The following is a 27521-nucleotide window of genomic DNA, read 5'->3' on the forward strand; positions in this document are numbered from 1 at the left end:
GAAATCAGGCCATTACGTAGACAGAGATTCAAGATTTGTGAGGTTACAGGCAGCCTAAGAAACAGTCCAGAATGAGAGCAAGGTGGGCAAGGTGATACCATGGCTGTTTTGTATTGGAGTCACTGGGTTAAATGTGTAGATCAGATTAAGTGCAGAAGTTGGGAGTCTCTGTTCACCAGCTCTTTGGCCCTGTAGCTCATGCTCTCCTGGCTATACCATGAGACAGCTTCACCAGCAGACAAACACCACTGAGAACAGTTTATAGCCTGATAGCTGGAGTGTTCTCAGATTTGGGATTTTCTTCTGCCATGAAGAGAACAAAACACATTTCTATTCACAGAGGGATTTCCAGACCAGGAGTCCCACAGTTCTCAAAGTTCTGTACCAAGAAGCAAAACTCAGAGAGAGAGAGAGAGCAGTTCAAGCACATCCTTTTTTGGGTGTTTTTGGTGGGAGGGCTCAATGATTGTGAATCCCATTTCCACACAGCTACTTCCTCAGGCACTGTATAGGTTCACAAACTCCTGGGTGGACCTGCTTCATGTCTTTTTTTTTTCTGTATCTCTAAAATACTGTAAATAAATACTCTAAAATCTGCAGTTGGCAGACTTTTATTCCTTTATATAAGTTACTAGCTACTGTATAATTTACAAGAGAATGGGACCTGCTGACAGCTTTTCTCCATTTCATACAGAAAAGAGAACTATTCCTGCTAACACCTTTCATTCTGTAAGTACCACTGGTTCTTCCTAAAATTTTACATTTCTTTCATTTCCTGACATATGTTAATATCATCCTGGCTATAATACTAACAAAAAATGCAATCATCGCTGGGTTTTAATGCAAAACAAGGCATAAGAATTGTGAATTATAGATGAGAACTTTTACGTTTTTTTAGTGGGATCTAGACTGGAGAAGTGACTCACTTGCCAATTCTCCATTAATGGGCTGAATCTAAAATATACCTCTATCATAAGATCAGGTAAAAATAACAGGAGTCAAGCTGAACAAGGATGTAAGTCATAAATCTCAAGATTAAATATGTAAGTAATACAAATGAAAGCTGAAAAGCAAACAGAGCACATTTCAATGTCTTTCCATTTGTATTTGAAATCTGGGTTTGAGTTTCAGGTCAGGTGTATAAGAAAAGATTGCAAATACCTTTTAAATCACAAAAAGATGAAAACACAAGTCTATGTTTTAATAAGTAAGTTGGACAAACCAAGGATGACTTAAGAAGTTTGATGCAATCAATACTTTGACTGCTTCAGATTTCACAGAATGATTAATAACAATCAGATGCTATATGGGATTAATACCAAATAAAAGGCAAAAACAGCATAGAGCAGAGTGGGAAAAGAATGGTCAGGAAATTATTTACTTATGTCAAGACACTTAAATAATTATTTAAGAAATTTCTAAGATATTAATTTATTCTTTGGGGGAATTCTCCAGAGTCCTGAGTTTCAAAAATTATGGATAAGAACGGTGGTAACCGCAATTGCTTCCAAGAAAGAAAGCTAATCCTGAGGACTTATTTGGTACCTGGAGAGATTATTAAACAAAGTCAATCTGAAAGCATCTTTTGGAAATAAAAAGTCTGATTATGTAAAGAATTGTTAATGTGACATGAAGAACATCTCATCAGTTCCACAAACTAAAAGTAATTTCCTTTTCAGCAGAAATATGACTACAGTGATGAGAAAGAAAACAGTAAATGTGATATATATTGCTTTTTATTAGGCCTCTGATATTTCCCAGAAGACAGTCTCACAAGTACATGCCTGGTCTAGATGAAAATTATTTCATCTAGATGAAAGTGCTTGCACAACTGATTGAAAAAATAGCCACTCAGCCTGGCTGACAGCATTGCTATTGAACTGGAAAAAGTGGTGCAGAGAAGAGCCTGAAAATCCAGGCACCCTGCAGGGCCTGTCTAAGGTGTGGTGACGTTTTTATATACTGCCATAAAGACAAACCTCACCCTGCAATGCACTGTAAAGAACACTTCTTGGAGGTCTGCCTTTGTAACAAAGATGTGTACAATCTGGAGTGTGCTCACGGGAAAGTAACACTGGGGATGTGAGATTCAAAGTCTTTTAAGTTGGTTGACAATCCAAGAAAGACTTAAAGAAGTATATTTGCTTAGTGAGAAGAATAAAAGTATACATAATTATAAGCATTAGCATAATAAAGTTTGAAATAAAGTGGATAGTAATCAATTTATTTAGTGTCCTTGGAGAGTAAAACAAATTGGCTTCAATTCTAGCACTCAAGAAAAAGCATGAAATGAAAGGGCAGTTAACTGGTAGAAGATACGTCAGGAAGCTATTGATACCCCATTAGTAATGAGAACAAAACAAACATCAGGGAATAAATTTGAGAGTAAAATAAATTTGCAAATAGAAGAAACATCAAAGAAGACCAAGTGCATGGAAGAACCTACACTGTTGGTGACAAAATATGACTTCTAGAGGCATGGGGTACCCTCAGCTGAGTTTCCTCAGCAGCAATATTGGCTCTGTGCTGAAGGAAGCCAGAGGTTACATTTCAGTGAGCAGACAGTGAAGGTGAAGGGTGGAGCAGCACTCCAGAACACAACCTTGAACAAACTTATACAAGTGTAAGAACACGTCCAGAGACTTCCTGAGCCACTCTCAACACCATATTTCCATGGACTCCACTGTTCAAAACATACTCACTATCACAATCGCTTGGACTGCACATTTGTTAGCACAAATTCCCCAAAAACACCATACATTTTTATTTTGAAGTGTGACATTCGTGATGAGTTCATTCTTGCAAGTAACATATGTAAACAGTCAGTACAACAGAAATACCACATGGATAATATTATAATAAAAGATACAGTTTCAAATGTCTGCAATGATCATAAATTAAACACTCTCATTATATTTTCAAGAGCAGAGAGGCAAAATTCAGAGAGACATTTAAAGTGTCTTCCAAACGACTATTTCATGAATCTAAATTAAAAATTTAGGTACTCAAATCACTTCCTCAACTACTTTCTGACCCTTCACTTTCCATCAGAAAATTTCCCACGCACCAAAATGTCTGGTCATGGCAAACATACATTTCCACACTGAAATCAATCTTGAACTTAAATTTATTTGTATTATCTGTACATCTCTTCTTCTATCCAGAGTGAATACTTGACAATGAAGGGCAGGAGTGACATACAGCTTTCCTCTGAGCTATCCGAGGAGGAAGACAATATGTACGAGACTGTAAATTCTTCAGTGCTGGAGGCCATTCATTCTTTGAGAATCCTTCCTGCCAAACCTCTACAAGAATCTGAATATGCGGGTAACATTTTCTGTCTGTGGAAACTGAGCAAAACCTAGAGTTATAGAGCATCAGTACAGATTGGAGTTTTCTGTCCAGATTATTTTTTTTTAATTAAATGGTTAAACTGGAAAAATAATGCTGGTAGGCAGAAACATGGGAAGAGCTTTGTCTTCTTCCGCATATTCAACAGTTATCCTTATTTTCATTAGATTATGCTAAATTAATAACTACACACTGCTTTTTAATTTTAATATTAACTTCATGGATAAATTCTATTATCCCGTTCCACATGGAATGTGCAAAAACCTGGCTGCTCAAACACACAGCCATTTCAGAAAATCTCACTGCTATTTAAACCTAGAAACCTTCAAGATGGAAAACATGCTAAAGAACACACTAAACTTTCCTCTAGATGATAATGTAGTACTCTTTCCAAAGGAGTTCTCTGAAGCTTTAAATAGCAGTAATAAGCAATTCCTTTGAGTGTATTTCTCAAGCATTCTTAACTTTGTAAGGTAGCTGCATTAATCACCTTTTGGTTTACTAAAGCTATTCTAAGTCACATTTAATGTCTAAACATACAGAACCAATTAATATCCCATTTATGGAAGTGAAATATCATCCTAGCTGTGCATTGCTCAAATCCAATATAAACACTCTAGAGGTTTTAAACAGCTTAAAGAAATGGGGGGAGTCCTAGGTGAGAAAGACTGGAAACCATAAGCCAGATAGCTCGCTCCAGTTCACATCAAAGTCAACAAAGACATTTTCTACTCATTTTTTGTGGGAGTTTGTTTGATGTCTAAACAAATAGATGGCTTTTAAAGTGAGTAAATTCATCAGTGTGTGAAAGGAACACAATCAGTCTGAACAGCCAGATATTCTACATTATGTTCCAAGACTAATTTGTCCATTTTATTTGGAAACCTGAAGTGAATTCCAAATACAGTTTTTATCTTGGTTAGCAGTAAAAACTTTCATTTAGCAGTCAGCATCTTTTGGATTTTTATGTAAGATTGTCCTAAACTAGCCAAAAGACATAGTTTTTGTTTTGTGATTTAAGGTAAAACACATTAAACAAAAAGCTGGTTTTTGCCTGTGTATTATGCCCAGTATAATGTGGCAAGACAGAAGAGTGAAGAACTGAAAAGATACTTTAAAAGGGTGAAATTCAATGCTAAAATTTGTGCCATCTTCTCTGGATAAATGCCAGTGCCCTTGAGATGTAAAATTAATGACTGAAAAAGACATGTTAGTATACAGCCTGAGCATTTATTTTTGAACGCCAGGGATACAGTCTTTTATTAAAAGCTAAAGTAAAAATTAAAATACTACCTAGAGAATAAAACCCCTACAACCTTCGCAAAACCAGAACAACATGACAGCATTGCCAAGAGCAAAGGTTCAAATGAAAAACAAATTCAGTAACCTAACCACAGTTAAGGTCACATGTCTGCCTTAACTGTTTACCAGCTTTTGAAGGCTTTTATTTACAACCACAGCGGGGATGTTAAGCATAAAGCTATTACCAGGGTCATGCTTACGTTCTCAATACAGCTGCTATAATAGTTTGTTAAGTTCTGAGGGAAAAAAAAATTAAATGCTATATAAATGGCGAGACCTGACCTGAAAAACACATTTTGATCTTTAAAACCCCTCCTTCTTCAAACATCATATTACTGAATTACTCAGGCCTGATTTTTCTTCCTCTTTTGCAGACACACGCTGCTTAAGGCCTTCAGGTACCACTTCCCCAAAGAGCGAGAGCCCATCTCAGCCCCCTCAACACTCAGCCGTAAGTAAAGATACCAAACCTTATTCACAAACAGATTTCCCCTTTCCTGTAATAGCCCCCAAATCAGTCTATTTAAAATCTCAGCCACATCACTTTCATCTGCACCAGGCAGCCCAAGTTCCTGTGAGCTGTTCCTGTTTCACTTTGCACGGATGCCCTCGCCTCCTGCTTTCACTCCTTGGCTCCGGGCTTCTGCTAAGAGTTAGAGCATCCCAGCCAGGAGCAGCGCCCTTTCTACTGCCATAGCTTCAGGAATGACGGCTAACATCACATCTTTCTTTTGGTTTATTAACAGATTCACACATTCGATCCGGAGGGAAGAACAGTGCCAAATGTAAGAGGTACAATAAAAAAAATCTACCCATTTCTGCAAACAGAAATAGTAATTTCTACTTCCATATTTACCTTTTGTACATAGGCAGAGATTACATGTGATAGAATAGACACGGTTTTCAGAACAGCAGCTGCTTTCCAAAACAATCATCCTGCAAATTTTGCAATACACTTTCAACTATCTAACACTGAAGTAATTATTTACAGAAGGAGATATATGTTATCTCAGGAGTTTCCTGCTCCTACAAGGGGAGGAAAAAAGCCCTTCAGTTTAAAAATCAGATTTTCCTTTTCACTATGTTGTAAGGACATAAGGGGCAGGGAGAAGCCAATGTCTCCTGAAATTTTTCACCAAAAGTCTGCAAGATCCCTGCTGGGCTTTACTTCTAATAACGTAATTCTTTTTCACTCCCTATCCCTCTCAGGGATATTCCATGCATATATTGTAAAACATAATCTAATAACTATTTTTAACTAGTAATACCAACTTCAGCAATTCCCACAAGGGATTTACATCCTAAGGTGACTATTTACAGAGGCTTTCTGACAATGTTCTGACCTACTCAGAATAAGCTAATGGTGTGGTACATTACCTAGTGTATTTTTTTCTCTGCTGCTTTACCTTTAACCGTAAATTTGCTTCAAAATCCTTTAATTTTGAGTCAAAAATGTACCTTTAGTTTTTGTTCTGTTTCTTGTGGTGAAATCATAGACAGGCAATCTTATTCTTCAAGAACCTAATGAAGTGTCCAAATATAAAGTCCTCTGATTGATGGTTTCACTCAGTTGTAGGATTGTTTTAAAAGTAGGTTTCTATACACTTTTTTACATTTCATTTACTTTGGATGTAGCAGTACCTCATGAAGTCAACTACTGAAGGATTAAAAATTTGATTATCTTTGAAAAGAAATGGTATTTTTTATCTTACCATTTTCAAATCTTAGAAAAACAAGGTAACATGGTCAAAAAATCTGCAACTGCCAAGCCAAGAAAATGTGACCCTTTTATATTTGCTGTAACGGCTGATTTTTAGAAAGTATTACAATTTGATCAGCCAGAAAAATAACTCAAAGAATTCCATGTAAAACAGCATTTGCTTTTTTTCCCCCCTTATTTCACACTGTAATGCAAAATGTAGAGAGAAGTAATTCCTACAGATGATGAGAAAGTAAGTGCTATATAAGTTGAAAATGAAAGGTTAGATGGATTCTTGTAAGCAAATCCCCATGTAGCCTGGAAAAAAAGCTGAACTGAGATAAATTTGAGTAAGCCAGCTTCAAAATCTCCAGAAACCAGTGGGCAAGGACAGTTTGCCAGTTTATCTAAAGCTTTGAATTCCACCAGGATTTAATAGGTTGGATTTATATGTCTCCATGTGATGTGTGCTGGTGCTAAGACGAACCAAAGTCAGTACAGGAAGGTAAATTGAACTCTGGTGTTTGAGAATGCAACTGATACATATTTTTAGTAGTTCTTGAGTGAACAGTGCTTATAGAGAACACTATTATTTTTAGATAACAGCTACACTGTTTTTCAATATATCCTAACGTTTTTTCTCATGCGCAGTGCTATTAAGTGGCCTTGCCACAAGATGGCATAAATAGCACAGAAGACTTTTTTTCAGCATTTTCTAGAAATGTTAAACATTTAAAGTATCATTATTTTATTCAAAGCAATTTTTTAAGGTTTATTTGAAGGAGAGCTTGAGATCTGTTGCATGTCCTTTGCATTATTTAGTATTTCAGCATGCTGAACTTACAAAAATAATTTCAATATAGAAAAATAAAATATGTTATTTTTTTAGTAATAAGATTTAATTTAAATAATAAATCATATTTTGGTATATTTGAAAAAATATAACTGACTTCATTAGTTTTCAGTATTTTTTTAAATTTCTATACAAAAATAAAAACAGACAAAAAATGCATCACTAACTCAATAAGCATATATATATATATGCCTATGAAGTCTCTGAAAAATATTTAAATTTACAATACCTGAATAAATATCATCCTCAAATGCTTCATTCTGAAAGCAAAAGCAGAGTTCTAGAGGTAGAGCCAAGGGAAGGCAAGGAATGTGGTTGGATTGCCCATAATAATAACAACACCAAAATAAAGCTGTAACTTCATTTGTGAATTATATGGGTAGCACTCTACTAAGAATTGTTTGTAATTATTCTTAGGAGGAAGAATGAAAACACATGGATACCAGGTAAGCAGAATCTATCATCAATTCATTTTTTTACTGGTTGTTTTGCCATTTAATAGATTTTTAGAAGCAGGCTGCCATTTTGCTAGCACTAGCTAAAGGAAGAGTTCTCCTATCTACATTGCCTCACTCACTTGCATCCACGTGAGGATGTCTTTTATTTCTCAGTGATTTTAAAGTGCCATGTTACAGAATGATGTTTGGTGCTGTAGAGCACATAAACCCTTTGACTCTTGACACAAGCATGTCTACTTAATCTAAATTCTTCATATTTCTCTCTAGTAAACTAAGGGGGGGAAAAAAAGCTTACGGGGATTTTTGTTTCCTGTCTTTTCCAGGAGCCTACACCTCCCCCACGGTAAGATCACATCAGAGATCACTTACCTGTGCTCCCCGGGGAACCCAGTGCTAATGAATGCTCAATCCATCTGTGCTGCTCATGGTAATGAGGTGACTGGAAGTGAGCCAGCATCCTTTTACTGCTGGCTGTCTTTGGATTTAACAGGTTCTGATATAGAATTAGGGAGAACAAAACACGAGCTCTAAGCATTCATAGAAGGAACTCAGGCCTACCTCTTCAAAACTAATTTGGCTGTGCCTGCAGACAAGTCAAAAGCCTAGAAATATTGAATCTGGTCCAACCCAGATATAAATTGCTGGGGAAAAAAAAATATTCCACCAATTCTATTGGTGCCTTAGGCTCTGTCCACTGTGATAATATTGACTTCATTCTCACTTAAATCAATTTGCCAGTGCTTTTTGCTACACATCTAAATCATGTATGGAAATCAACTGGAATATTTCCACTTACTCCCAAAGAAGATAGACCAAACTCTATTATACAAATGTATTTTTCTATGATATTCCCACAAATTAAAAATTAATCGCTTCTTGATTTGGTCAAACTCAAATAATAACTGCTATAATTAAAAAATCCTTTCAAAAGGTCATCTAGGAATGGCAAGTTTATTCCTCCATGCCTACAATGACTGCTCTAAAAGATAAAAAGAATTTTAAAATATGATTAGCATTACATGTTTGGATTTGACTCTAAAAAATATTAAATAGCATAAAAGGGCAGTAAAACTTCACAAATTCGAAACCGTAATAATGCAGGAATAAGAACATTCTCAATCTATTATTCTACAAAATTTCAAAAATTTGTTTCTGTTTGTACTATAGTGGCCAGAATGGTTCTAAATTCTCTCACCTGACTTAATTTGGGTATGTACTGTGCAAACACACAAGGCTCCCTGCCTGGACCCCACCACTGAAGGCAGCTCTGCCAGGCACCTTGGATGCACCTCCAGTTCTGTCCAGCCAAGCTCTCCATGCTACAGCTTCCAGCTGGGCTGGGACTGCCTGGTCTCAGAGCACAGACAGGGCATGCCCACATCCCTCAGAAAACACCAGGCTCATGGTACCTGTGAGTCTCCTGGGATGAAGAACATTTTTTTCCTCTGTCTGGATTGTGTTCGCTGGACCATAGACACAGCCACATCCACCTGGAAATATCCACACTGCAGAGCTGGGCTTGGCACACACTGGTGAGGCACATCAAAGCAGTATTTAGTGGCACAAAACACAGTGCAGTAATGTCTTGCAAATGTAGAATATTATCCAACATTACTATTGCTGTTGAAGGGCCCTGAAGAGCTCCTGGATCTGAGTTGGCTCAGAACAAATACATTGAAATACTCTCAGAAAATTCCAGTCTCTTACTTCTAGAACTTGCATTTAAAAACAGTCCCTGCACCTCCTTTATTCCCTAATAGCTCTTCAAGGTCTCTTTTGACTTCCCTAGGCCTCTGAAGATGCTGCCAAAGCAGTATCAGCCCCTTCCTCCAGAGCCAAGAATAAGCAGCCAGGTCTTGCACAAGAGGAACACGCTCAGCCGAGATCCCACCTTTCCAATATCAGCAAAAGTCACAAGGTACAGTGCATTCATCTTCATTCCCTGAGAATCAAAACACTCTCCCTGCTCAAACCACAAAATTCTACTTCTGTCACACCTCTGCTTTTGCTTAAGGAAGTTATTCTTTAGACAGCTGTGAACAATTGAGAGAAGTGGTATTTAGTGTAATGTGACACTGGCATTTTTTTAAAAAAAAGAAATTACAAAATAATGGTAAAGGAGTAGAAAAACAGAACTTTCATGAACATTTTGTTTAAGATTTCTTTTCCTTAATAATATTTAGAGGTCATGCAACCACTTTTAAGTACAAAAATTGTACAAAAATTTAAGTACAAAAACTGTACCTAGCACAGTTAGTGAATCAACTGATGGGGAAACACACTGACTGCACCAGAGATACAGAAACTCACATCCCAAAGATATCACATGCAGCAAAAGAAATGACTCATCTGTAGGCAGAAGTCTGGCTTCAGCCCATGAGACCAATGAATCCAAGCTACAAATCACTTCTTGCCCTTTCTATTTTGCACTCCTCAGCCACACAACACCCGTGGTCATTCAGCATCCTGACGTGGCAGTGAGGATGAGCCACCTGAAACACAGACACTCGTGCCCAGCTATGACCCAGCACATGCTTATGACAGGCGAGGAGTCCAGCTGCTTTTTCCACACAACATGTACCTGGCCAGATGAGCATGAACACCCCTGCTCACTGCCACACAAGCAGATGTGCACGTGTGCCTGCTGTGTGACCAAAATTCACATAACACATAACGGGGACAGTGTTGGACACATGCTGGGAACAGGAATGACACAAATCCAGGCACCACAGGGTATGATGCTCAAATGACTCCTATAGCAACCAGAAGTTGTGTCAATCTTGTCCATCCTCCCTTAAATGATTTCAATTCCAGCTCATCAGGATGGAATTTTGCTTCATTTTACAGAGGTCACTTCAAATCCTTTGGGGGGAAAATAAGCTTAAAAATCAAGAAAATAATCTTTGGCTTAAAGTATGTATTTAATGAGTGAGCTGTAATTATGGGTTGTGTTTTTTTCCTGAATGGTGCTTAAATATTTTCATGGCTTAGGTTCCAAAATATCTTGTTTACTAAGACATTTTATTGACATGAAGTAGCTTCATATTCAGATGCAAGACCTGACATAGAGCTGCAAAGTTCCAAATCCCACAACTGATCCCCTCCCTTGGTAGAGCAGCATAGATTGAAAGCTTTTTGAGAAATGTTATAATCCATGTTGCTAGTAGATATCAGTATGATGAGCACTTCAATTTAAAAGGTCCTATTATAGAGCCAAATTCTGTAATATAAATACATGTCATGTCTATTTTATTAGGATTTTTTATTACATGAGTAAAACAGAAGTGGAACAGAATAAGACAACACAATATCTGGGGAAGGCACTTGACAAATTTCCCACAAGCACTTCACTCAAAATATTTCTCACCCATCCTCAGTCCAGTCACAGCTTTGTAAGGAGAAAACATACCCATGAGCTGCAGAGGGAAGGAGTATGGCACCACAGCTTACAGTCCTTTGACAGACTGTAAGCAAAGCTGTCCAACCATAGATGTGATTTGGGAGTGCAAGTCTTGTTTTCCAACAAAATTTGGAAGACTTATAAAATTTAACACATCATTATTTATACACTCTAAAAATAGCTTCATAAAAAAATAGGCAAGTGCAGGGTCCTGGAATGTATATTAGAAGCTCTGGTGTGATTGAAACTTTTATATGCCTGTGGTAAGCAGGCAATGCCAGGGCCATGTCCCTTGGAGGTGGAGGCCAGCCCTGCAAGCACATCTTTAATGTCATGGAACTTTTCCACACACCCAGTGTCCTGAATATGCTGAATATGGCCTTTCACACACTAAGTAATGGCCCTGGAGACCAAGCTAACAAGTTGAAGAAACTAACACAAAAACAACTATCCAAACCAAAACAGTTCCTCTCCTTTCTCCTAACCTTCTTGAATAATACATATAATTTCCAAATTTCTTGCCTCAGGCCTCCATGCTGATCAGTGTTTTCAACACAGACATGAGGAAGAGAGCCCTTGTCCCTGTTGAAAAATAGCTCCCAGGGTTTCCTATACCAGATCTTCCTTTTGTCTTCTGACTGATTTAGGAAAATATCTCACTGTCGTATTTTTTCAATCCAGGAGATAGGCTAAACAGTGACTAAATCTCAGAGCCTTCCAAAAACTACTAGATGCTTATTCACACCTTATGTTGCTAAATAGCTTGTAGAATCTGGTCCCCTGTCTCTTTTATTAGGATATACACACTGCTAAAAAGTGTAAGGTTTCATCACAATCAAAACATCTAACAAAAGATGACCCAGACTCAATACTTCATCCTTTTTTTTTTTTTTTTGGAAGGAGAATATTTCCTTCCCAGGAAAGGATGATACCCCTGTTGATCAGTCATATCAGGAGAAGGCAGAAAAATACCTTAACACCTGCTTAATGAGGGCCATGAGGAACATTCTCCACTCATCTTTCCCTGTTTTGCATCTCCTTTCCTGTACACTTTCCATTTCAGCTCTGTTTCATTTTTTAAATTACTCAGTCTTCAAGGAACTTACTTCCATTTATAGCTGATTCTAAAATGTGTAATGAGACCTTTTGGCATGAGATGAAAAGTGCTGAAGTTGATACTCCTCTTTTTCCCCCTTCTCCCAGTATAAATCCTTAACAAAGTTGTCTTTTACCATAATGAATTCAGTGGATGCTATTCTTTTCTTAAGGAGGCCCAAGATACTTCTCCCGAAAATAATTCATGTAAAAAATAACCAGCCTCTCAACTTCTCTAGCAGTAGCGAAATTCTTCCCTTGTCAAGATATAATCATCAGTGATTTTACTCAAAGTGATCAAAGTGATTTTTATTTTATCATAATTAAATGTTTTGCATATTATTCTTTCTTTTCCAGACATTCATCTGTTAAGGAATCAAATAAAGTAAGTATTCATCTTTGTATGTATTAGGACCATAAAAGCCAAACACATTCCATGGCTACAGTATGTAATAGTATTTTAACCTATTAGGTTAAAAAAAAACCTGTAAGTCATATTAGCTTTGTGTCATAAAACTGTCCATCTTTAATGTGTGCTTCAGTTTCAATACTGCTACTTCCTGAATGGGGTCAGTTTCTGAATTTGTTTGCAGAAATAAGAACAGGTACAGTGCAAAGCTCCCTGTCCAACTGTCCACATAAATCATCTCTCGTGACTGCCTGATGGGGATGCCTGTGCAGAGGGAGCAGCAGGAAACATTCTCCTTCAGACAAAAAGAGATGCCACACACATTTTTACAAGGAGAAAACTGAAATTATAAGGTTAATAGAGGAGTGTCATTGCACTAATGTAATATAAATACTTCAAATATAAGATGACCCATTTCAATACGAAACAAGAATGGACAAATTTTAAATCCAGTTTTAGCAGTGCCTTCTATCCCCCAGCTCCCTTTTGCCTCTCCTTCCTCACTCACTTTCCACTCAGACCAATTAAGTAAAGCAGAGGAAATGGTTTTAGCAATAAGGGAGTTTAGTTATGAGAAGTGGTTTGCTATAAAACTTATTAAGAAATACAACCCCTACAATCATGCAGTGTTATAGGATGTTTGTAAAATTTGGGAAAAGGTTATCATTTATAGCATTTTGTGCTTCTTACTGAATGTTTTAGTTCCTGCACTAATGTGTTCCTACAGAATTGGTTTTATTATTTTCTCATTAAAGGGAACAGAATAAAGGAATCTCTAGTAGTTAACCTGAAATGTTTCTTTCCACAGCAGGTTGAAGCACAAATCCACAGACTTGTCTAACTTTTAAATCCATTGAGTTTTCCTTCCCAACAGCTCTGACTGGGAGGCTGCCCCAAACCTCACTCCTCTTGGTTAGAAGCTTTAGTTTGAAAGATGGTGACAAAAACATGGTTTGATAGTAATATTGTAATCAACACTTACTGCTTAAAAAATTATATATTGGCAAGAAAGATAATATTTTTTTAAAAAAAACTTTTTCTTGTACTGGATACTGACTCATTACAAACTAAATATGAAAACACTCCCAAGAAAAATAAATATGTTACAGCTGTAATTAATATTTCTGGCTGGACACTGTACAGCTGCACAAATACTTCAGCTCTTAACAGGCTCTTAATTTGGTTACATCTTAAGGGGAAATATTGTATGTCTCATGACATGGAAAAGGTAAAATTTAATTTTGGTCACTTCCCATCCCTGTAGATATGAAAGGCCTAAACAGTTTCAGTGTGACCTGGAGAAGACACTGTGCCCTTGTCAGGGTTTGAAACACCAAAGAGCAGGTTTGAGAGAAGGACTGCCCTCCACCACAGCCCAGACAGGCAGGAAAGGGAACTGAGGAGCCTCTTGAAATTGGAAAGGACAAAGGCAAAATGCTACCTAAGAATGAATTAAACCCTCTGCTCAGCTCAGAAGGACCTGGGGACCAAAGGCTGAACATGAGCCACTGGTGTACCCCTGAGAGCCATAAAGGCCAAGAGCACATCAAGCTGTGTCAACAGAAGCATTGCCAGGAGAACAAGGGAAGGAACTATTCCCTTTTACTCATCACTCATTAGACAACACCGGGAGTGCTGCTCAAGGCTGAAGCTGACAGAGCAGAGAGGGTCAGCAGAGGCTCACCAGGACATGCAGTACCTGCCCTGTGAAATGAGGAAAGGAAAGGGACTGGGCTCCCTTTTGTGGGAGAGGGAACAGCCCTGGGGGAGCCCAGCAGCTGTCAGTTGCTGTCTGAGAGATGTTTGTCAAAAAGGCAGAGCGTGGTGTTCACAGAGTGCACAGTGGAAGTACAAGAGGCAACAATTTTGAAATTATGAGGGTTTCAATCAGAAATAGGGAAGAAAAATGAATTATGAGGGTATTGAAAGAGGTTTCCCAGAGGCTGTGAGATCTGCATTCTGGGAGGTTTGCAAGACCTAGTTAAAGCTCTGAGACTCCAGGTCTCATCTCACAGTTCTCCCTGCTTTAAGCAAGAGCTTGGGCTAGGACATGCCCAGGTCTTGTCCAGCTTCAATAAGACTTGACATTACTAAGTAATAGGTAAACATTATTGGGGAAGTAATTTATAAGGAAGGCTCAAAATGCAGTATCTACCAAAAAAACCCCTATTCATGTATGAATAAAACCCCTATGTGTGTATTATAGTCTTAGATGTATCAAATTAACAAACGAAATAATTGATATTCCCATCATTTTGATCTGTGAATCAAAATAATAAATAAAGACAGTGAAAGTTTAGGAGCCAAAGTCCAATTTTTAGAAACCTATTATTCTTAATTTTAACATAAAATGCTGAATTAAGACTCTCCACACAGTGATTTTAAATGAAATATCTGCCATGACAGTAAAATAATTGTACTGTCAGTTAAGGAACCTGAAAAGAAGTGACTGATTTTAAACTTTGTGTCTCTCCAGTCAACCATAATCCATCTCAATTTAATACAAGATCAAGGAAGGAAAACCATATTGTCAGTTAAATTGATACACAACAGCCATCATGAAATGCTGATCTTTGCAGTAAACAACATGTTCACTTACACCCCTAAAATGTTTCATTCTCATTGTTGCTAGCAGACTGACATCAGTATTCAGCCCAGGTTTTTGATGAAGTGATCAGGTATTAATGACTGAATGTCTATAAATCATCTTAAACTGGTGAATAGTTGGGTCTGTTGGGGTAAATGCAAGTTACGAATCCAAAGAAAAATATTTATTATGTTATCATTTTATATAGGCACCTGGAAGAGAGCAAGGTCAGTATTCAATAATATGATCATAATTTATTCTTTCCTTTATATTCCAAAATGAAAATATTCTATCATTAATATTCCAACTGAAACAAAAGACATCCCTCAGGTATACATCTGCTGAGAATGGAGAGATTTAGAGAGACCTCAAGAGTTGCTGATGAGCAGCAGACAAAAGGAAACTTAAGTTTGCCTTAGCTACAGCTGTTTGGGGAACCAGGGTATCATATTTGTCCTCAGCAAATGTCTTACTTTTTTTTTTTTTTGTGGAAAAAAGAATCTTAGTGTCTAAAAGACCCAAAAGGATACCCAAAAGAGATCTGCACAGAGCACATCGCCCTTCTGTCAATCTTACTGTTCTACCATTATTTGAGGGTGAAAATTTTAAAATAAAGTTTTTTAAAAGCTTTAGGCTTTTAAAGCTAAAAAAAATTTTTACAAATTTGCAATCTCCAATGTTTTAAAAACATGTCAATTCTTTAGATGTACAAACAGCTTTGAAAAAAACAGCTCAAACCACTCACTGTGTCCATGTGCAGAAAGGTCCATGATAAATAACATTACTCCAACATACTTTGAAGATAGATACAGGTTACATGGCTTTCATGGTGTTTACACTTTGTGTTAATAAGTTCATAATTTCCTCTGGCTTTTCCTTTTGTGGATTAAGGCACCATTTCCTGATTTTCAGCAAGAAATAGAATCGACTGCATTAATACATTCAATGCCTATCCTGTCCTATAAAAAGGATTTATAAACTCTCCACTGTTGATGTCTCTCTACGTGTGGCGGGGCCACGAGGCTTGACTCCATTTCAGAAGGCTGATTTATTATGTTAGATATTATATTAAAATGCTACATTAAGACTATACTAAAAGAACAGAGAGATCAGAAGGCTACAAGAACAGAACAGAATAAAATAACAAAAATCCTGTGACTGCTCACAGCCTTGGCACAGGTGGCTGTGATTGGTCATCAATGGAAAACAATCCACATGCACCAATCACAGATGCACCTGTTGCATTCCACAGCAGCAGATAGGAATTGTTTACCTTTCTCTCCTGAGGCTCCTCAGCTTCTCAGGAGAGGAAAAATCCCAGCAAGGATTTTCCATAATATCATGGCTACATTCCACATACTTCTTGTTCAACATTTTACATTATTTACTATTATGTGAAGCCATATTTGGCATCAGCAAACCCTGTGATGTCCCCCATGTAACATTCAGTACTAGTCCAAATGTTTCCCACTGAAATCATTAGCTGACTCATTCAAGCCAGACTGATTACAGCCCTTTAAGGTTTTCTATTGAACTGCCTCACCCTCATGTATGAATTTACTTATTTATTTCACAGTAGTTGCTAGATGCTATCAGTTAGAAAAGAGGAAATACTAAGTTCTTATCCTTTTTACTAACAGTTACAAGTTTGGGGAAAAAACCTGAAGTACCTTTTCAAGCACAAAAGCATCCTCCTGAAGCCAGGTAGGAATGGAAGAATTTTATGAGTTTGTACTGGATGCTTCAAGAACTAAACATTTTGCCCTAGAAAACTGTACTTCACTATGTAATAACAGCAAAATGATACCACTTTTTGATGCCATGCAGTGATATGTTTTACCCTGATGTATGACAAGAACCATCTTTGGGAATTGCTTTCAATCTATTGTAACTGCACAGCCAATTTTTATCTTTAATAGCATGCTGCTGTATTACATTTCTCCTGCTATTTCTGTAATAGAGTGTTAAATATATTGTATAAAGAAGTTCTGCTATCTCCATCTTCAGCATTTCCTCTCCCCCTCATTTTCTATTTTTATTTACAAAGGATACACACCTGGCTTTCCAAAGGCTGATTATTCTCCCACAGAAAACTTCCATAGTTAGACCTATTTTGTTTCTCTAATCTATACAAATCTTTCCTTTCTAAATATCTGTAACCTTTTTTCTACTGAAATATGCAACAAAACCCAAAAATATAGGAGACAGCATAGGAAGTATATGAATGATTTAACATCCTTCCTAGACAAATACAGAATCTCTCATGCAATGTTGTTTACAATGGCATTTGTCTGGGACAATATTATTGTATGGAGTAAATATGACCATATTTGTGACCCCTAGTATTCTCTTTCTTCTTATTCTTCTGTTATGAGAAGTTATTTGGTCAATATTCCTCCAGTACACAAAAAAGTACTAACTGGCCACTCAGTTGCAGTCTAGAAAAAAAGGCAGGGAAAAACTGCTGCTCCCTGGATCTTCCTATAGAGGCACTGGGAACATCAGCTGAAATTGGCAGTGAACAAAAACAAACTGTCTTTACGACAAATGCAGTTAAAAGATGGAACTCTTATGGAGGCTGAAAAATCCTAAACTCTATGCAACTTAAAAACTGGCTCATGAAAATAAGGGAAATCTGTCAAAATACACTAAATACAAAATTAGCACCCAAAACCCGGGATGGCCCAAAGTTGCCACTGTTGGTAAGAGAAAGTATTCTGGGGAAGCACAGCTATGCATTGCTCTCTTAATTTGACTCTTACACTGCCACTATAAGAAATCTTTTTCTGACATTACTTTTATTCATTGATTTTTCCTAGCCCTCAATGTACATGGAGCTCTAAAAACATTTGCAGATCAGGTAAGAACCAGAGATCGCTTTGAAAGCCAAACTAAACATGGAAAAATAAGAGGAAGAAACAGATTCAGGTTGCTATGCTTACATGTCTGCACTGATTATTACCAATGCACTTCCTACCATCCTTGACTACATAGCATACTTACTCTCCTGTAACTGCCTCTGCAAACGCCCTTTTTTATCAAAAAATCAAACCCCTAAGCTGTGCCAGGAACCTATGAGTGCATAACACGAACTTACGGTAAAAGCAAATACCACCAGGAAGAACATATGGACTGCATTATTTGTTCAGATCAAGTAGGATTCAAATTCACTTTGGTCGCTGCCAGGCTAACCAAGCCTACCTCCCCCAGCTTTGCTTCACAGGGCCCAGCTCCCTGATTCTGGTGGGCTCCCTCCACTGAACTGCTTCCTTCTTGTGCTGGGCTGCAATTCCACACCCTCTCCTCTGGACACCTACTAAAAATCCTTCTTTACATAATCCGTAAATCTCATCTAGGTCTCTCTTTGCTGCTGCCACTTCAGACACTTCCTACCATCCTTACCAGGGCTTTTGCTCCTTTAGGCTCTCTGGGACAGCAGAGTATCCTTTTTCCTCTGTCAGTTCCTCCTGAAGCAACAGGGAGAGAACAAATAAGAGTAGCCTTTCTCCTGCTACCCTATAATTGCCTTTAAATTCTATATTTGGCTTAAAAAATATTGTAAGAACAAATATTAATTTTATTAAATCTTACTTGTTGACAAGGTGTTGTTAGCTCCATCTCAGCCAGACTTGGCACATAAGCATTGCAAGAGAATTTAAAATTTACCCTTCTTGCCCCACACCTTAACACAAACCAGGAAAAAAAAAATCCACAAAAAATACACAGCATAGGTCCACAAAGCAGCTGTGGTCCTAGCAGTGGGGTCTCTTTAAAAAAAAATCATGGGGATGCCAGCCACTAAAAATGCAATGCAAACAAAAATGCTAAAATCACGATCAATAAGCTGAACAGTAAGAATAAGTCACATTTTGACAAGTCAAAGTGACGGCAGAAACAAAAGGTTGATGTCTGGTGCCAGGCCCTCTGAACAGTGGTTTCATTAGGGAACACACCAACTGCCTGCTCAAGATCATGGCTCTTTGTCTACTGCTATCAGTGGATCTTGTTTTAAAAACAAAAGTAATGCAGTTATAAATCAGAACATGGTACAAATATGAATGGAACAGTGAAAGGCAGTGAAAATCGCTTCCCCTCTGTAAAAGAGTCTTCCTTGTAAAATTTAATATTGTCATATGCTACACAATAATAAACTGATAAAGCATGAACAGATAAAGCACAATGAAATACCACCCTGGAAAACAGCACTGTCTCTGGTGACAGTAACCAAAGGAAAAGATGGAAGCCATTGATAAATACATTTTTCTCATTTTAAAATGGACACTGGATCATTTCTCACACCAGCATTGCATGAAAAACACAAAACTGTTGTCTGTTATACAACAGAATATGGTGGTTTTTATCTTCAATTAACAATTTTTCGCCATGTCACATCTGAAAATTACATTTGATCTTTACATTGAAAGGAAGCCCTTGCTTTTCTGAGGCTGTTTCTGCATCCTCAGAGTCAGCCCAAGCCTCCTGTTTTACATGATTTGTTGTGTTCCTGACCCACCCTGCACTTCCTTAGCTCCACAGAGACCTGGGTAGCTGGGTCTAGCTTGTAAAGACAGAGAATCACATTTGCTATGGGAGAAGGATTTCGGCTGCTCCAGGCTCCTGTGCCAGCAGCACTGCATGGAGCAGGCACACGCAGCCAAAGACCAACAGCTTCTCCTCAACGTGAGGACAACCTCACCCCTTGGTCCTGAATTTGTTAACTCAAACAAGTCACAGAAAAAACTGAAATTCATCAGCATGGCAGAACTTCTGAATCATTTGAGGTTTCAATAGCTTGGCGGAAACAATGCTAGCTGGCAATGGAATAATGAGAGGCTTTTATATGATCCAATGTAATAGCAACTGGGATCCAACACAAATAAAAGGGACTCAAAAGGTGAAAGTAGAACAGAATGAACCATTATCCTTGTCCCATATTTAGTATTTTATTTAGCATTTTCTGTTTTATTAACAGTTTATTATTTTGCTATGGCCACAATAGCCTGTCAGATGGAAGTCAATTAAAAACCATCAGGAATCTTATGTGTTAAATCCCTAGGGGCATTAATCTGAAATCACTGATGCTGCATTAGCATAAGACCACTCTTAACAGACAACTCTAAATTTTAAAGGTTAATACCACAATAATCTAAGTTAAAAGTACTATTCTCAAAATTACTATGTAAAACATAGTGTAAAATTAAATTATAGCTTTTAAGAATGCAACCTTTTTCCTTCTGAATTTACTTTTACAGGTTCCACATTAAGCGTAGATAATTTGATAGTGAAGAAGCCACCACCTCCTACATCATATGCAGCATGCAAAAATAAATCAAAACACTTGCTCGTAGAAGAGGAAATGCAATCTCTTACCAAACCCACTGAAAAGGTAAAGACCAGCTTTGCTACATAAAAATACAAGTTTTTAGGAAACAGGATTAACACTGTATGGCACCACCCCTGACCCCCCTATGAAAGCTGTGGGTGTTCAGCAGTATTGAGAACGTCCAATGTGAGCTCCTGAAACCATGGATGAGAATGTAAATGTATAATTTGATTAACAATTCCTAACTGGACTTCTCAATATAGATGCATTACCATTATATACTGGGCTGCATGTGCTTTAAAAGCAGATTAGATACAATCTGGTTTTTCTTCTGCTTGCTGGTAATTTCTATACACTGATTATGCTGTCTTAAAATTAAGGATTTAAACAAATGTGAGTGGTACGTTGGAGAATATGATCGCCATAAAGCAGAGAAGATATTGTTACAGAAAAACACTGTAAGTACCATTTATCTCAAAACATGGGGTGTAAACTCCTGGGGGAAAATTTCTGTAAACTGTCTACAATGGCTTACAAGTTTTGTTGTGAACTAACCATACAATCCATAATTTAAATCTGTGTCATTCAGGATGAGACATTCTTGGTTAGAGATTGTTCAAAGAAATCAAAGGCTGAACCATACGTTTTGGTTGTTTATTATGGAAGAAGAGTATACAACATTAAAGTACGGTTTCTGGAAGAAAGCCAACAATATGCCTTGGGAACAGGGCTCAGAGGAGAGTGTGTAAGTAAAATCCCATCTGCTGTTGCAGCCTATGGCTTTTATGTTAGACTTCACAAGTTCTTAATACTAAATACTAATTACAAACACACCAACAAAACAAACTTGCTATTTCATTACAGTTTCTTTTACAATACCCTCATTTTAAGTATGTCTCAAATTTCAAGCAGCTTCAATATAATTTAATACCAAATTTTGCATACCATGCTCAAATTCACATTTTAATCAATTTTAAAATCTACGAAGTACTTACAATACTTCTATCTACTGTAAGTAACACCTGTAAAGTAAAAAGGAAAGAGATGTTCTGCCTTTTCTGGCATACATTTTATTTTAGCATATTTTTAAACTTGTGATAATTTAAGCAGGCATTTTCAAATATATACAGCTCCACATATCTGACAGCAGGACCTGGTGCCATGAAGCAATAGGATAACAGTTGTCATGGATATTCAGAAGCAATTAAATCATGTGGGTCCCTAGCAATCAGTCTTTCAGATATGGTAAATTTCAATTAGAAAATCCCTTTAGACAAGGAATGCTTCTTTACATAATTAAATTCAATTATAGTCATGATAAAAGTCTAATTCTTATTCTACATATATGGTTAAATGATAAACACTGTATCTGCAAGTCTTTCACACAAGGAAAAAAAAACATTAAAACTGAAAGTCGTCTCTATAAAAATATGATACTTGCAAAACAAAACAAACAAAAAAACCAAAACAAAAGAACCAAACATAAAAAATTTTTAGACGACAAACACAATGTAAAATTTAAAGAATGCTCAGCTGCAGAGCAAAAAAGCAACACAATCTATGGGTTATTAGCAATGTAAATCACTGACACAAATCCAGCTCAGGTGAAGCAGCAAAAACTCTGTAGCTGAATCTTGAATTATATCCTTTTCATGCATGTCAATACTTTTCAGAACTTACCTTTGTATAGACAGACTTTAAAAAGCCTGAAATCACAAATCACCTGAGCTGATTTAAGGCATTTGGTAGGTCCAAAATTTGTATTTGCATTTTTATTAGAAAAAATGGGATAGGATTCATAAGCTTTCACAAGAGGAACAAGGTTTACTGGCAAGTTGTTCTTCAGGGGCATCTGTTTAATGATAAAGAGGGGAAAAATTCCTTCATTATGCAAGCAGAGTGAAACAGTTTGGAAGCTGAATGGTTGCAGGAATCAGGAACTGTACTGCATCATCCTTCTGTTTCTGTAGTGACCACCAGTATTCTGTAAAGCAATGGCTGCATTTCTGAAATGAAACTCCCAGATGATTTCCTGGAATTTTAGGACTTAGGAGAAAGCAAGTTTAGTTTTCCATGGTTCTGACATTGTTTAGTCTTCCTGTAATGGCTCCAATACAAACAGGCCCAGAACAGAAACATTGACAGAAATAAGGCATGCTACAGCATCATGTAGTATATGTGTATTCTCAATAGAGAATAAAGACACAGAACTAAATTTTCATTAGGTTAACAGCTTTAACAATTAAGGTAACTGGAAAATTACTTGAACAGTACATGAACAATTTTTACTGAACTAAAAGGAAGGAGAACACAATCCCTCCCATCTCAGGAAATACCAAAATATATGACTTTGTTGTTTGTTCCAACTTCTGCACAGACAGTACATATCTTAAACAGTGGGTCTGGACTGACTTGTCAAATTGCAAAGTACAACTCCAAAATAAAGATTCCAATCATCTAGTTAACAACACACAGAACATACAAGACTTGGCTCTACCAGGCCAAATCTGTAATCATGACTGCCTACCTTATGCCTTCTTCTTTGAGGATTTTTTCTCTTTAACTCAAATCTTCCCCTGGATCAAGCACAACAGAAAAAAAATCAGCATTGCTTTGCTGGTCAACTAAAAGTTGTGCCAGAGAATCACAGACATGGCAATCTTCCACTCCTATGTATTATTCTCAGCAGTGGACACGAAAATAGAAGAGGGCACAAAGCACATGCACAGTAATGAACAATCAGCGACACCAGCACTGCTCAGAAGAGCTTCTTCCATCTCAGGCAGTCTCATACGGTTCCCCAAAAAGGCTCTTTCTTGAAAACTCTCACCTCCATTTTTGCAGGTCATCTAAGGCTTTTTTTTCCCAAAGCAAGTGAAAACACTTTGTAAGGCTGTGAATTACAGAAAATTGCCGCCTGTAACTTTTTAGTACCCGTTAAAAAGCTTTCTAGAGCACTCTGCTTTGCCCCTCTGCAGGGATACCCTTTGTTACACCACATTTTGCAGTGCAGACGGACCTAGCTGCTCTGTCTAGATTAGATGAATATTCCCTCTTCACCAGCCAATGAGAAAGAAAACTAAATACCAGTGAACATGTGCAGACCTATTACATTATTCCACAGTTGGTGATCTTATTCAGAGGTTTGGTCTTAACAGATTTTATGCAGTGTGTTTTCACTTTTGAATTAGTCTATTTTCATCCATTAAAAACACATTTTTCCTCACACATAAATATAATTATTCAAAGCTTTCCATATCTTATTGCAACTTCCGAATTTTACTATACAGTCTACAAGCTGTTAACATATTGTATAACCAAATGAGATTTTAAATTAACAGTTATTTTTTAAAATGTATTTCATTTAACTCTCATGAGTGCTTTTATCATTAGTTCCCATGTAGCTCTGTAAGACCATAAGGAGGGAAAAAAGGGGTTGATCATCAGATTTTTATAGTAGAAGTAACTCAAGTTCCATGCAGTTAAATTAGTATCCAACTCTAGTATAATAAATAGAAGGGTAAAAAAAGAAAATCACTTAACTCTCTTAGTGGAGCTACATCTTTTGCTACCTATTTAAACACAGATGTTCACACCTACGCACATATTTAATATGCTATATTGAGCTTTCTAAAGGCCAAATTACATAAAGTTATAAAGATCAGATCCCCAAATGATGCATACATGGAATTTAGGAATTTACATTCAAAACTGAGCACCCTTTACTTGGCTGCTGCCTTCCTCTACTCCAGACAATTTCACTATTTAAGATCCAGAGATCCCTGTAACACTGGCTTTTTTCATCTGCATAGTTCTTTTAAAAATGACAAAATACAAACCTTGCTCATATTTAAAGCTGATCATGACACGAAATTTACATATTTTTCTCATCTCCTTTTCAAAACTAGATCTGCCACACACAAAATACATGGTTTTAGCATGTCCGTAGCATCAGTCTAAACTCCCATCGCAGTGAAAAATACATTAGAATGAAAGGCAGCAGTAGGCATCTCTTCAGCTTGGTGCCTGCTTTACACAGAAGTTTACAGCAGAGCTGATGCGTATATCTGGATCTCCCTGTTCCAGCCACAGATACTTTATCCATCCTCACCACTGCATTTGCAGATACCTTTCATCTTCAAACTGTAAGTCATAGCAGTCACACCATTCATTCCCATGTGAGCCAAAAGGATTAGCTGCACCCACCTTCAGCAGCCACCAAACTGGCCTGGCCCATCCAAGCAGATTAGGGAGCACTTCCACAATGCCCCCCAGTGACAGTGTTATGTCAACAGTTACTGCCAGGAAAAGTGGCACAGCAAACAGCCAGTACCTTCAGCTGAGAGAGGTTTACATGATAAGCATCTTGTCCACAGCTTAAATGGCAGCTCAGGGATGAAAGGTCTCATCCAGGATGTGCAGCATAGCCCAGTTATACCACCTCCCCAACACAATTCAGAACTACACCTCCCACAAGCAACCTTTGAGACCCTATTCCCATCTCCCCAGAAAAGACTGGAGACCTGCAGAGATAGGCTGAGTCTCTTCACACAGTGAAGGGAAACAAATCAAAGACTGATTTTTCTTCATCTTTATGTCTTTAGGTGTCTTTATACCAAACAAAATGTGGAGTTCCATTAAAAGAGCTGAAAACATAAAACTCTGAGATATTTTTCACCCATTACCAAAGAGCTAGAAAAATTAACAATGTGGCATTAACCTAGTGAAGCCTAATAAATTTCCAAAGCAGATGAACAATTATAGTAGACCTGAACATAAAACTCTGAGATATTTCTCACCCATTACCAGAGCTAGAAAAACTAACAATGTGGCATTAACCTAGTGAAGCCTAATAAATTTCCAAAGCAGATGAACAATTATAGTAGACCTTTTGACCTTTAGACCTTTATAGTAGACCTTCCCAACCAGCAGAAAACATTCAAAAACAGAAAAAGAACTGGTGCTGGAAGAATTAATTTAGAATTAAAAAATTAAGGATTACTTTCAATAGGCATGAAATACAGACCACAGTTTTGCCTCAGTTTTCAGTAGCAGTAGTGACTTTGAACATAAGCAAAGACAAAACAGCAAAGTAAAACAAATGCATATGAGTAAAAATTATCAAAACAAAACTTGAAAAAATTTCCATTCTGGCTTTGAGATCAAACAATTTTCATCTTAATACAGGAATAGTTTCACCAAATCATATCCTTAATCAGATTCTGTTGTTATAAACTAGGTGTGAATCAGGTGGGGGTGAGAGACACTACCATGAGACACGACCAAGTGTACAATGAAGAGCCACACTTACAGTAAATGTTATATAAATAGGTGATAAGTATTAATGTCAAAGTAAGCTTTCATTACTTACATTGTGAGCAGTTCTGGTGGTTTAATACCAGTGAGTACAAAGACTAGCTCAAGAGGAAAACAGATATGACAAGAGCTTTGTGGTGTGATGAGAGCTTAGAAGGTACACACAAGGAAGTGTGTAAGAACTACTTAGGACTACTAATCATTGGAATGGGATTCTTCCACTAGGGCAGATGAAAATAAACACTTTGTGTAGCTTTCTCTTGCTGTTTGATCAGGTCAACAACCTTGAACCAGACCTTTATAATTTTGGGAGTTGCCTGGAGCATGTCATTTTTTTGGGCGTGAGAGAACAAGATGCTTCTTGTTCCATACTTCAACAGGAAGCAACTGTCTCAATAAACTGAATGGGAAAACAAAGCATACATTTAATAAGGTACATTGAAACTTGCAGTGCAAAATACCATGTACTGCTAATTAGGTGTAACTTGTGGCAGGAAAAAAACTAGCAACAATTTATAGTTGCTTCATCATTTCAACATCTATCGTCACATCAGCATCACAACCTTTTATAGGTGATACTGCATTATCAGGGCTTAGACATGCTCCCTTTTTGCCCTAAGGAGCTAGTTGCTTTTTCCTGCACATGAGAGACACAAAAAAGAAATATGAAGATCAAAATACAGTGCTTTTCCTTTTAGAATTGCTTTCATCTAATCATAATTCCATGCAAAGTGTTGCCTTTTTTTAATATTGTCATTTGCAAATCCTTTAATGTTATAGATTAAACCATCTAGCAATTTCACTTTCAGTCACTGATTACTATCTTCTCCCCCCAGAAATTTAATTCCGTGGAAGAGATCATTGACTTCTACAAATCCGTTCCAATAACGCTCATTGACGGAAAGGATCAGTCAGGAAACCACAGAGAACAATGCTACCTCACACATCCATTCAAGTCCTGCTGACCCTTTCTGCCTCGCTGTCGCTGATTCATCCGTACAGATATAAATAGAACACTTATTGAAACACCCCAAAAATCAGATTCGCCTCTTGAGCAAGGAGCTCCCACTAATATATTGAAGAACTACAGATCTATTCCATTTTTTGATTGTTGCATTTTCATTCTGAGGATACAAGTAAAGAATATGTCAACATATTCATTCACAGGAAGGTGTTGAGACCGACTCCTGATACCTTAACAATGACTGACCAATTTGCTTATCTTGCACTCTATCTTCTAACTTCAAATGAAAGTAAAATTTGCCCTTGCCTACTTAAATGTCACTTAAACTCTGCTAAGTAGCAAAACCTAAGAAAGTATACCACAGTCATTAAATAAATATTCTTGCTTTTAAAAATACATATGAAATACTGTGTGCCAGAGTTCTCACTGTCTAACAATTTCATGTGGTGTGCATATGTTTGCTCAGCAACAAGCTGTGCTCAGCTGCCACTGAAGTTAGTTAGTGTCAGTTGATGCTTATAGACACTGGAGATTTAAAACTAGCTGTAATTATGTAAATTCTATTATTCAATGAGCACTTACTCTTCAGCTTAAGTAGCAGATACTTGTATACCATACCTGAGCCTTCAAACACTTACATAGTAGGACCATTATGCAAACAGTCATTTTGAATTCATACCATATGCAAATGTAGAGATAAAAATCTGAAGTAGAAAGAGTAGATGTACTTCAAAACCAGCAAGAAAACATGCTCTAGTGTGTAT

The 27521-nt window shown here is 37.2% G+C and overlaps 1 protein-coding gene across 1 annotated transcript; it reads left to right on the forward strand.

Moving 5' to 3' along the window:
• Positions 1–657: 657 nt before the first annotated feature.
• CLNK (cytokine dependent hematopoietic cell linker) lies at positions 658–27428 on the forward strand. Its single transcript, XM_041402769.1, has 15 exons — positions 658–729; positions 3165–3327; positions 5028–5104; positions 5400–5445; positions 7623–7651; positions 7987–8006; positions 9453–9581; positions 12516–12543; positions 15363–15381; positions 16795–16858; positions 17974–18014; positions 20407–20540; positions 20858–20935; positions 21067–21222; positions 26630–27428. The coding sequence occupies exons 1-15, from the start codon at positions 658–660 to the stop codon at positions 26756–26758; spliced, it is 1185 nt and encodes a 394-aa protein (XP_041258703.1). The 3' UTR covers positions 26759–27428.
• Positions 27429–27521: the final 93 nt, after the last annotated feature.

Source organism: Onychostruthus taczanowskii, unplaced genomic scaffold (genome assembly GCF_017590055.1).
Source record: "Onychostruthus taczanowskii isolate IOZ18803 unplaced genomic scaffold, ASM1759005v1 scaffold2, whole genome shotgun sequence".
Classification (NCBI taxonomy): domain Eukaryota; kingdom Metazoa; phylum Chordata; class Aves; order Passeriformes; family Passeridae; genus Onychostruthus; species Onychostruthus taczanowskii.